Consider the following 12,669-nt stretch of genomic DNA (forward strand, 5'->3'; position numbering starts at 1 on the left):
TGATTATAAAAAGTGATGGCTCTCTATATACGAGTCAACAGCAAGAACCAAACCTATGGTGCCTTGACTGCCGCTTAGAGCCTATATGAAGTTGCTGAATGAAGATAGTTTGGAACACTATTGTTCCATTCTACAAAATTTGGCTACATTTCTTATCATCCTCTCTGTAAGGGGATTTGATTTTAAGATTTCTTGTAATTGATTTTAATTTTCCAAAAAATTCTATTTTCGTTATTTTAGGTAGCCTTTTTAAACATTTCTTTACTTTAACTAAATATTTATTATTATTATTATTATTTTAAAAAGCAACAACCTTCATCCACCTCAACTGTCTTGAAACTTTGCAGACTTGAGAAGTGAATTGCCGAATAACCTGTTTAAGATTGTGTTCGAGAAGTAAAGCTTTTAAGACAAAAGGAGATTTTGGGTAAAAGTTTTATTTTTAATCTTTTGTTAAAAGTGTGTTTTGACAATTTTTATATTTTTTGGACTTTTAAAAGCGCTTTTAATATTTTTACCAAATAATTATTTTTTTTAATGGATTTTATGAGTGTTAAAAATATTTTTACGTCTTTCAAATGCAATTTCAATGTTTGAATAGACCACCAGTTCTGTAAAATGGTAAGAAAAGAATGTCTTGAGTTAATGATATTATTTGTTTAGGCATTTGGTGCAACAAACAATTTATGAGGACACAGCACAAGGATTGAAGATGACCATACAATAATCCCAAAAGCTAATAATGTGTCTTCCGTAAGAAACACAGAGAAAACAGAGAACACTCCTCTAAGAACAAAATCAGAAATTACAGAACTTATTCCATCCATCCCAAATGCATGGGAACAAAATCAGAATTCAGAAGGTAACACACTGTACTCGGTCAATGTTCACAAGTTGCTAGCAATATCCAAATCTTATAGCGGTAGCTTTCAAACATACAAGAAAAGAATCACAATGTGATCACAAATCACTGCTAAATGATTCTATTAAATGACTTGTGAAATTCTGTAATCAACCAATTCCATCAAATGTGGAATTTTGATGGAATTGGATTTGCTTTAATTATTGTAGAGCCACAGGCAGCTGCTATAGATACTGTACATGGTAATTATCAAGCAAAATAACAACATTTTCCCTCTAGTTCAAATATTTTCAACGAGGTTACATGGATGCAGACAAACACTGCCTCAATCTTTCATGGGAAAAAACAAATACCCAGTTGGGAAAAATTAACTGTAAGTAAGACTCTTACGCAAATACTCAACTGCGAAAATACTCAATTTTACTGAACTCACAAATGGCAAGCAATACCCACAAAGAGCAAGCAAGACTCAATATTTCATGGGAAATAAATCAATACCAAGCTGGGAAATCAAAAAGAATACCCAATTGAACAAAATCAAATCTTTTAGAGAGAGAGGGGGAGAGGTACCGAAGCAAGTGGAAGGTGAGTTGGCTATAAAGGTGTAAACGAGCCGAGTTTGAGTGAGTTTCTCTTGTTTAGGCTTGACTTGTTTAAATTTTATTCGAGCTCGAGCCAAGCTTAAGGACGAGCCAAAAAATCGAGCTCGAGCTCGAGCTTATAATAAGTCAAGCCGAGCTGAGTCAGTTCACGAACTGGTTCTTATATTTAATTTAATTTATTTTTTTATTATAAATTTAAACTTCAAGTACTCCTAAACGGCTTAAGAAGCCAGCTTGCATATGAACATTTGCTTAGTTTAGCTAGCAAAGTATGGAGCCCGAGTCAATACAGTAAGAAACTTTGTTTCGAAGGAAAGGATATGCATCATTTTATAATAAAATGATGCTATTGGGAAAAAAAAAAAGGTCATTAATTTTTAATATTAATATGAGGAATTATGTGAATAACTTCCAATTTGAGCTTTATACGAGCTGCTCAAGAGCTTAGCCGAGTCGAACCGAGTTAGTTTCGTTTAATATTCGAGCAAGGATTCGTGTTCATAAAATGCTTCATTTAATATTCGAGTCGAGCACGAGCTGAGTTTATGCGAGCCGAATCCGAGTTCGCTTGCGAGCGGCTTGCTCTCTTAACAGCCCTAGTTGGCTAGAGGTCTGAGGTCGGCGGAGAAGCGGGCAATGGAGCCGAAAGCGGCGCCGCGGTATCGGTTGTAAGGCGCTTGGCTGGAGGTCAGATTAGTTTGGGTGAAGAGAGTGAAAGTTTTACGGCTAAAAAAAAATGAAGAGGGAAATGAAGCGCCAAAGAGGAAAGGCAAGGAGCGGAAATTTCAGAAGGTGGAAGAAAAGAAAAAAGTGGAAAGACTAAAAAATTTATGAGAAACTTCGCAACCAGATTTTCTAAATTTCAAAACGTTTTAATTTTAGCACCGAATTTTCAATTTGATACAATCTATTCTCTTAGTTAGTTTTTGGAACCTTAAAAGTAATGAAATGAACATTTTATAAAATTTCAAATTTAAAATTAAAAAAAAAAGAAGGGAAAAATTAAAGGGTGATTTAGATATTTTTAATAGTTTTTTTAGGGTTTAACGGCAAAAAAAAAAAAAAAAAAAAAAAAAAAAGGAAAAAAGAAAAAAGAAAAAGAAGAATCAAATTAAAAATTTCAAAAGTAAAATTAAGAATTTTTAAAATTTAGAGGTATTCTAAAAAAATGCTTGGTGATTTAGAAGTTTTGAATTTCTCCTAAATTTTTTATCTAGGAAATCAAAGTACCGCGCGGACTTAAAGAACATTTCTCGAGTGATTCAGTAGTTCATTAGGGCGGAGCGTGGGCTGGGGCGATCGAAATCCGTTAAAGATCAAAACAACAGCCCAACTGAGTCTTCATCGTCTCCCTCTCGCTCTCTGTATTCCATCTCCTGCTCAGACCAAACCGAAAACTCTCTCTCTCTCTCTCTTTTCGGGTCAGTCCGTACATGCCCCTCTCCCTCTCTGTCACGTTGTTATTTTTAGGGTTATTAATTTTACTGCCAGTTTTTGTTTTTCAATTTTTATTGAACTTTGTATAAATTTACAGGATGTTAATGCTTTTGGTCGTGATTTGGATCGATGATGCTTTACCGATTTCTGATTTCTGATTTTATTTTATTTTTTGTTTTTCTAATTTTCTGTCTTGAACTACTATTAGAATGATTGATCTTGAAAGATGCATTCTTGGTGTTTTCAATTCAATTACACAAAATCAACATTTGTGAATTTTTTTCTTAGTCGAGCCTTAACAATCATAGGCCGTCCTCATGAGTTTCAAGATTTAGCCAGATTACCTGGTAGCCTGATTTGGTTTAAGAGAATTTCTGTTGAAACTTGTCCTCAAATCCATAACTGAAAAGGGAATCGACTGCCAGATAGTGCTTGGCTGATTTAGTGAGATAAGCTTTGCTATTGATGTTATTAGTGCCTGTATACACTTTTCTGTTGTGTACATTCTTGTTATTTATTTATTTTTTTTAATCTCTTTTTTCTTTTAGAATTATCCACTATTTTGTTCATGATTGGTGTGCATTCACTTATCATTAAGTGTGATTGTTTCTAATATTTTTCCTTGCAAATTTTTCGTTTACATCCGATTTGGTTGCTGAGAATAGTAGTGGAAGGAGAAAAGAAAACTGAAATTCGTGGTTTAGTTGAAAGCATGAGAGAAGCTAAAGTAATCGAGAAATTATAGATCTTTTTTTTCGCCTAGTTTTCTGAGCAGCCAAACGGAGCCAATTTGATGTATTACTGATGGATTTTTCTTTTTTCTTTTTGAACTTTCCTTGGGGTATTCTTATTTGTTGCAAGCTTCTGATTGGTTTCTGAGATGGAAATTTCAAAATCATTTGCTCTTCGAACCAAATTTCTGAGGGAAAGAATATGAAACAAAAATTTCTGGGTTTTAATCTTGCTTCGGTTTTGAAAAATGATTTGAGTCAAAAGTTACTTGGGCTAAATCATTGTATTAAGCTTTGAGAAGTGTTGTTTTCCTGAGGTCCCAAATGATGACTTATCAAATAGTTGAATATATTCATAGACGTGTCTTTCTCTCTCCCGCTCTCTTTTCTAATTATTTACAGAAACCAAACAGAGCAAGGACTTTCCTCTTTCCTGTTTTAATTCTCACCATAAATTATATTTGGATCTGCAGCTTTAATTCTTCCCAATGCCAAAAAAGAGTTCTTCCAGAAAAGCTACTCAGACGAAAGAAAATAATGTTGAAGAAGAAAAACCTTCTTCAGCACAAAAAAAGGCTAGCAGTGAGATTGATGAAATATTTTCAGGAAAAAAGAGGAAGAACTCTGAACCAGAAAAGACTGAGAAGCCAAATGAAGAGGCAACTGGAAATCCTAAGAAAATGAAGAAAAAGAAGAAGGATAAAAGGTCTAATGATGATGGGTTTGTGGATCCACCTTCTCGTTCTAGAAAGAGGATAAAGGATGGGCTTGCTATCTACACAGAAGAGGAGTTGGGTATCAATAAGGCAGATGCCGGAGGTACCCCGCTTTGTCCCTTTGATTGTTCTTGTTGTTTTTGAGGACAGGTGGCTGAAGTTGCTTCCTTTGGTCCATTGAATCTCTAGGATTTTCCTGTAGTCTTGTTTTTATTCAAGGATTATGGAGCAAAGTTTTTTTTTTTTTTTGGTTATTGTCTTCATGTACACTAGAACTAAAGTAAGTTAATTATGATCTTACCCAATCAGTCTTTGCTTATAATTAACATCTTTATATCACAGAGTCGTGTAGTCAAGCTAATCCTCTTACACATTGGAGTGAAACTTTATGCGAGTACACTTTTGCAATCCCTGAATTCGTGATGGTAATACGGATTTCGAAATATATTTTAATATTAGTTCATCAGTTCTTATAATCTCATTTACTTGTGAATTTGTGTGATGCACTGTATTGATTGGCATCTGAAAGCCTTAATTATACTACTTCTGAAGTTGATCTTGGGGATGTTATTGCGACAACTAATAAGTGCAGAATTGTAAATTTGTCTGATACAGGGTTCCATTAATCAGAAATAATTATTGCCTGTCTCATTGAAAAGGTATGATATCCTTTGCCAACAAATGCATAAACAGCATAATTATAGTTGAATGGGGTATGTTATGCAACTTGTGAAGTTGATCCTAGGGATGGTAGCATTGAAAATTGTAGTTTTGACTGCTACAGCATGACTCAAAAATTGGAGTTGATTTTTACTGTCTTAATGTGCATAGCAGAAGTTTTGATCTCCTTAAGTCCTTTGTCAACCCAAAAAAAAAAAAAGAAGGAAAGAAAGAAAGAAAGAAAGAGGTGGAAGAAGAAAGCCCTCTGTTTTAGGCTTCATTTATGGAGTACTAGGGTTGAGTTTTTGAATCAACTCAATGATGGTGGTAATTAGTTTCTTTGAGTTGAATCAGGTCATTTTCTTTGACCGATACAAAACATGAATATTTTCAAGTGCTTACAAGTCAAATATAACTTAAAAGAATCCCAAGAATTTTGAGTGTCCAAGCGCATTCATAATTAATGAGATTGAATCTTCCAATTCAATTTGGCCTTCATACAAGAGAAAAATAAAATTTTGGAGTGCATGTCTATGAAAACAAAGTAAATTCAGTTGAGTATAGTGCATTAGAAAATGAAAAACAACTTAGAACTTTGCACCTCTCTCAATGGAGCTCTCTACTTCCTCTCTCCCTCTCTCTGTGTGCTCCCATTGTTCATCTTACTCGCTACTAGAATTGGCCACTTTTTTCTCCAACAGTCCAAATTTATTTCCTCTTACTCCCATTGTTCATCCTACTCCTTGTCACAATAGTCACCTTTGTCTCTAACAGTACAAACAGAGTTCCTTTCCAATCAATTGTATTATACTTTATCGATATTGTTTTTAAAACTGCCCACAAGCATCACTTGTTTGGACGACGCGAAAAGTCACTCTAAATTTAAGTAACATTACTTAAGCACGGCCATCTAGATGTCTTTTAATTATGAAGAAATATAAAGCTTTTGCGCCAAAGAAGGATATCGTGAAAAGAGGGGCCTGAAGCATGAATTCTCTGAAATTGATGGGTTTTATATAACGTTTGTTCTGTGGACTAGAAGTTATCTCTTAGTACATAAAACTTCTTGTGAATCAGGGATCACTATCTTGTTGTGAATCAAGGATCACGAACTTGCTGCGAATAAGGGATTATTAGTAGGAATCACCAGCTTGGACAGTGAGTCAAAGATAGGAATCACCAGCTTGGACAGTGAGTCAAAGATGTGGTCATGAGCCTATCGTGAAAAGTCTAATAATTCTACATCTTGCTAATAATGTGGAGAACAAATTCACTTTCTTTGTAAGTACCAAAAAAGAAAACACATTTTTGTTACTATTTTTTTTTTTCTATAGCAATTTGGAAAGGCAATTGCACCTTGGTTCAGAATCTACTCAACTATGATTATCCGTGGCTGATCGAAGTTGGTATTAACAATATGCACATTGATTAAAAAAAAAATCTTCAAATTTTGAGCCTCAAATGGTATTGCATTCTTCTCAAAGCTCCTCATTCAAATTGCAAGATATCATATTACAAAGAAGAATTGCTTTCTTGCATATTACGCCCGGAGTTTCGAATGGTTGAACTTTGTGAGCCAGTCACAGCATGTTCTTATGAGAAACTACGCCAAAGTTCTAGGTGGCTTTGACTATTTTAAATTTTAAATCTGTTAATTTTATTATCTACTACTTTATGATCATAAGAAATGTGTGAAAAGATGGGGAGAAACTGTCACATGTATAATTATCGGCAGAAATTTACCGTGACAAAAAGAAAGGTTCTAAACTAGGAAAAAAAAAATGTTAAAAATGGGCTTTTAACCCCTCACAGCAACAAAAAAGAGTAGGGATATATAAAGTAGTAGCTTCAATCCCCAATTTCAAAATTTCTCATCAAGCCGACACATCTATTAAGACAGTTGTAACATAAGTTAATTTAGCTATTATTTTGGATTCTCATTATCTTATACCCCAGGGATAGGGAACTGGGTTGTAAGAGCTTCGACTCTCCGGCGCAGATCCGACACTTTATCCATCAAAGAGAAATCAGGGGATGCTACAAACTTCATGAAATCTTGGAGCTTTGACCCTGAGACTAATCGCTTAGCTTCCAGGGTTATCTGCACACCCTCATGAATGAAGTCTGCAATTGCTACAAATTCTTTCTCTGAAAATCCTCTAGTTGTCATAGCAGGTGATCCGATGCGAATGCCTCCTGGCACGAGTGCGCTTTTATCACCTTTGTAATTCAACATTAGCAAGTGTCAGTTCAACAAGAGAAGAAGCAAACAAGAAACAAATGGAATAGGATAGGGCAGCCAAAGCAAGTCTCACCAGGCACTGAATTTTTATTAAGGGTAATAGATGCCAAGTCAAGAATCTTCTCCGCCCGAGCCCCATCGATACCCTATTAAGAACAGGGATGTTAAATACTATTAATAATGTAAATAGCACAAAAAGGATTTGCTCCCTCAGATATCTTGCTCAATAGTTGAAATAATAACCTAGTCAAAAGCAATTGAGGACAAACTCAAGGTTAATATCTCACAACACTTTTTCTTTGGGGTCATACCAAACTGAACAAACATACAAAAATATTAAGGGAAAATATTCAAGAACCCGTTGTGCTTTTGCAAATTTTGCTTTTTAAATCTGAGTTTACAAAGATTTTAAATCTAGGACTTCTAACCATTTCCTAAAATAAATAACAAAAATGACATGCATTATGTATTATAACATTGTCATTAAAAAAATTAATTTTTAATCGAAGGGGTAGCTCACGGCCACCCTAGCATTGTTGTTTCTTTTCAATTTTTAATGGGAACGGTATAATAGTCTTTTCATGTCATTCTTGTTATTTATTTGAGAGAAAATTGACTAGAGGCCTTAGATTTAAAATCTTTGTAAACTCAAGTGTTAAATTGACCAAATTGAAAACTCAGTCTTAAACTCAAAATTTGAAAGAACACCTTTCCCAAATATTAATGGGGTCATAGATGATCAAGATTGGTTATTGTTGGAAAACACGAAAGGCATACCATTCCTTGCCTAACACATAAACATCATGTTATAGCGTTAACTTGTTATTTGACTAATCAAGTACTGAAGTAATAATTCCAAAAAAATGTTCATAAGCCAAGAGACAAATCCTGAGTAGCGGCATTTACATCAGCAGCAAAATACCACCATCCAAGTCTACAAACTAAAAAGAGATGACGCAAGTGGTCTTTGGGCCTGCCACTTTCCACATATGTATGGGAGTGATGGGATTCATATTCTGCTGGGTGAATGAGTCAATTATCCAATGATAATAATAATAAATAAATAAAACATAGAAGCCAGAAACTTACCAGTGGCCTTAGATCAACAAGAACCAAGTGATTATCACTACCACCAGAAACCAACTTATATCCTAATTCGGTCAATCGGCTAGCAAGAGCTCTGCAATTTGAAACCACCTACAAGACAATAATTAAGCTAAATATGATTATTATGGCATGCCCGGTACCAAGTTCTGATTGTAAAGGGAAATGAAGTACCTTGTTCTGGTAAGCCTTAAACTCTGGAGACTGTGCATGCTTCAAGCAAACTGCAAGTCCTCCAATTGTGTGGTTATGAGGACCTCCCTGCATAGGTAATTTTCCTTTTAATATGTTACACAAATAACTTAAAAAGTTAAAAGACCCTAAACATGGAACGGCACAGAAGTAACAACAACAATGGTAACAATAGTAATAGTATTAGTAAGAAGAATATAACATCAACATCAATAATAATGATAGCTTCTCATAACAGACAAAAGAGAAAAGTCCAGCTGACCTGTAAACCTGGGAAAACTGCATTGTTGATGGCAGATTCTAAATCAACTCCGAGAACAGGATCCTTCTTGAAGAAGATCATGCCACCTCTTGGACCTCTTAAAGACTAAAGAAAAATGACTAAATTTATCAGGTCATGTTTGTGCACATTAGAAGAAAGATGGTACAAGATTTTCAGAGGATTGATGTTATTTTATCAGTATACTCTCAGATCAAAACCCAGTTGTCACTTAATTGCACCAAAAGTAAGGAAACCAAAACCAAAGAACTGAATTGGAGCGTGCAGTAAAATTGGAAGAATGTGACACATACCTTGTGTGTTGTTGTGGTCACAATATCACAATATTCAAAAGGATTAGCAACAACAGAAGCAGCAACAAGTCCACTAATGTGAGCCATATCCATCATGAGAAAAGCACCAACAGAATCGGCAATCTTCCATATCAAACTTAATCGGTTAGTTACCAAGTTGCTAGAAAGGGAAAGTTATCTAGACACAATATGAATCTTCAACCCAAGACAGATATTATTGGAAAACAAGCATAACAACCTAAAACCCTTACCTTCCTCATGCGAGGATAGTCAAAATCTCGAGGATAAGCACTAGCACCGGCAATAATGAGTTTTGGTCGAAAAAGAATAGCAGTTTTTTCAAGCATGTCATAATCAACAAGACCTGTTTCATATTTAAACAAAGTTAGAATTAACCCCCGGGTCAATGAATCAGCCATTCTGTCCTTAGCAAATTTGATAACAGAATTGCAGCACCTGTAGATTCGTCAAGTCGATAAGGCATAGACTCAAAATAAATTGATGTGCCCGATACCCGTCTTTTAGGAGTCATGAAGCCATGAGACAAATGCCCCCCATGGGGTAAGTCCAAACCCTAAGTTACAAGTAGAGATCTGTAAATCCATGTATCCCAAGAAAGCAAATTCTAACAACAAAAGCTAAAGTGAAGTGAGGATAGCAATTTACCATTAACCGGTCATGAGGCTTTAATATCGCTGTATAAACCTCAAAGTTAGCAGGAGAACCAGACAACGGCTGAACATTAACACCCCACTTCTTTCCATCCACTTGAAATGCTTCCAAAGCCCTTTGTTGACACAGTGTCTCAAGCTCATCTATGTACTCATTGCCACCATAGTACCTGGATTATATAGTAAAACTATTAGCCAAAAAAAAAAAACACTCAAACAAACACACACAAAATGTAACTACCTGCATTAAATGAACAAAATATACCTTTTACCGGGTAGTCCTTCAGAATACTTGTTTGTCAGGCATGAGCCAACTGCTTCCATCACTGCTCGAGACGTAAAATTCTCTGAGGCAATAAGCTCAAGGCTTTTGAACTGCCTCTCCTTCTCCTTGTCAATAATTGAACGGACTTCAGGATCAGCTTCACTCAAGCCATGGTCTACAAAGCTGCTTCCATTACCTATATTTCATAACATGCAATTCCACGCATAACAGTCAGCCTTGACTAAATCCTGCTAGTCAATGGTGTGCTATTAATTCTCAACAGTAAGGATTAATTTTTTCATATGCTTCTGATTAACAGAATGCACTATATGTGAATAAAGCATAAATTTTATCAGAAATTATTATTGACACCTATCATTAGATAATAAGTAGGAACCTCAAGAGATGAGTATGCCAATGGAATCATATCCTTGCAAGAAAATAACAGTCATTCTTACCTATGCTAAAAACAGATGCTCAACAAGTACAAAATTAGTATATATAAAATTTTCAGAAGGATGAGAGAACCTAATTGAAGAAAAACTGTAAGAATAAAAACACCTATCCTTATCTAGTCAGATCAGATAGAGATGCAAAAAGTAGAACAGAGCTCAGTTTCTAACTTAAGATGGCCAGTAATACCGGCATCCTGATGTCATCAAGATAAAACTTAACATTACACTATAGTTATAAAGACAGTATGAAGACATCAATCTACTTTTGACTAATTTATGCTTCTCCTGACATTGACAGTTATAGTGAGTCCAGAGATTTTACAAATATCGAACACTAAATAAGTTTCTGTGTTCAAACACGACATATCATCCTCCTAACAAACGCTCATCGCTTGTCCTAGCTGGATCTACGACTAAAGCTAGACTAGACATAACAAAACATTGGGAACATATATATAATTTACACAACCAAATCATCAGGTATGCATATTGAAGAAACCAATAATACACCAAGGCCAACAAATGCCCACCCTCTATGATTTTAGCACTAATAAGAACCAGAAACAGTAACCACTTCTTGCTTGGATACCATTATGCTTGTGTTAGATGCATATGGTCGTGGAGTCCAAATGTTGATACCTCTTGTTAAGGACGCCTTTAGCGTTCATGTGAGCCACCTCCAACAACTCAAAACACTCATACACAATATACACAAAAAGAAAGTACAATTTTTTTTCAGAAATTCATTGTAAAGTATGCTACCTCCAATTTCAGGCACAGGGACAGAAGAAGGTGGCCTCCCAGTAACCAAACTTCCTTCAATACGAGAACACCTACAGGGTTTCAGCGAATTGACTTTTACATGTTGCGGAAATCCAACAACACTGGACCCTTTTGGAATAAAATTTGATCCCTTGGTCCAAATAGGCTGTTGAACCGAACCCCTCACTGCAGCTCCACCACAAGCCTGCATCTTGGCGTCCAATACTAGACTTCACACCCTTCCTACACATTACAAATAAAAGAATGAGCATAAAACTCAACCCAATGCATAGTAATTTGCTGCCATATTGAACAACTACACTTTTTTTTTTTTTTTTAAGAGCTCCGTCTGCAACATAAAATATTTCAGACAAAACATATTCCCATAATATTAAGCTCCATTCGGGTTAGCAGAAATTACTTCCAAAAAAGTTTTTTTAGTAGAAAACCTTTCATTGCTATAATGCCATTATTCATCTTGATGGTTAATTAACAATAAAGCACAGGATTCATATAGCATGGCACTTCAACGAGATTCAGGGGTTGTCTTTTCTTGCAAAAAAATTACCATTAAAACAAAAGGAGAGTACGGCACTCTTTGGTTATCATAATAAGTACTTGTAACAGCTTTGTTCTCTTTACGCAACAAAGATTGCGAAAATTTTGCTTCCAGAAGCAATTAAATTACTTCAAACGTGCATTAAAAGGTCATATACAATCATCGATTCGAAGCCAATAACAAAACAAGGAACCAAAACTATCATTTTTTACATTAAAAAATAAATAAATAAATATTTGTTTGAATATGCATATTCGAGAGAAAGAGTAAAAAAAAAAAAATTAAGCAGTAGACAGTCGCAGGATTAAGACAGAGAGGCCTACCTTCGTCAAAATATTTCTCTGATTCTCGCGTTTGAGCTAAACCCTAGTTCTTTTGAAAAGGGAAGCCGCACACTTTTTGACGAAGAAAAATTTTTAAAAAATTTCAATGAAAATGAAAATGCCACATCACTAGGTACTGGGATGACATAAATTTCCACGTCAGAAATTTAAAGCCATGATTTTTTTTTTTTTTTAACATGTCTACACAATAGAAGGGAGATGAAGGATTCAAATTAGTGACATTCGCTTCATTAAGCGTGGTTCACAGCAAATTGAGCTACCCCTTGAGAACCATGAACTTTCATTTCAATTTGGTGGAGATGACATTATTAAGGAGAAATGTTAGGAGTATATATATATATATATATTTTTTTTTTAATTTTTTAATTTTGGCTGTTTTATCTTACAAATCAATCATTAGATTTGTGGATTTATGTTAAGTCAATAGTAAACCCCACAAATTTAATAATTAATTTATTAAATTTGTAAAAGAATATAAGCTAAATATAAAAAAA

The 12,669-nt window shown here is 34.8% G+C and overlaps 1 protein-coding gene and 1 long non-coding RNA gene across 2 annotated transcripts; one reads left to right on the forward strand and one right to left on the reverse strand.

Annotated features, from left to right (window-relative positions):
- The first annotated feature begins 2,634 nt into the window (after window positions 1-2,634).
- On the forward strand, window positions 2,635-4,814 carry LOC132184700 (uncharacterized). The gene is made up of 2 exons (XR_009440582.1): window positions 2,635-2,885; window positions 4,106-4,814. It is a non-coding gene; the product is annotated as an uncharacterized LOC132184700 (long non-coding RNA).
- A 2,007-nt stretch (window positions 4,815-6,821) lies between these two features.
- LOC132184236 (serine hydroxymethyltransferase 3, chloroplastic) lies at window positions 6,822-12,261 on the reverse strand. Its single transcript, XM_059597790.1, has 12 exons — window positions 12,155-12,261; window positions 11,273-11,515; window positions 10,056-10,251; window positions 9,786-9,960; window positions 9,576-9,693; window positions 9,371-9,483; window positions 9,120-9,242; window positions 8,809-8,913; window positions 8,529-8,615; window positions 8,340-8,447; window positions 7,324-7,396; window positions 6,822-7,228 (listed from the first exon to the last, which is right to left on the reverse strand). Exons 2-12 carry the CDS (start codon window positions 11,481-11,483, stop codon window positions 6,954-6,956), a joined length of 1,584 nt encoding a protein of 527 aa, XP_059453773.1. The 5' UTR covers window positions 11,484-11,515; window positions 12,155-12,261; the 3' UTR covers window positions 6,822-6,953.
- Window positions 12,262-12,669: the final 408 nt, after the last annotated feature.

Source organism: Corylus avellana, chromosome ca6 (assembly GCF_901000735.1).
Source record: "Corylus avellana chromosome ca6, CavTom2PMs-1.0".
Taxonomy (NCBI): domain Eukaryota; kingdom Viridiplantae; phylum Streptophyta; class Magnoliopsida; order Fagales; family Betulaceae; genus Corylus; species Corylus avellana.

Coding starts and splice junctions, on each gene's coding strand:
- LOC132184236 (XM_059597790.1), bottom strand. CDS start 11,483: ATGCAGGCTTGTGGTGGAGCTGCAGTGAGGGGTTCGGTTCAACAGCCT. Junction 9,694..9,785: donor AGCCTCATGACCGGTTAATG/GTAAATTGCTAT, acceptor CTTGTAACTTAG/GGTTTGGACTTACCCCATGG. Junction 8,616..8,808: donor CAGTTTTCCCAGGTTTACAG/GTCAGCTGGACT, acceptor TTACCTATGCAG/GGAGGTCCTCATAACCACAC.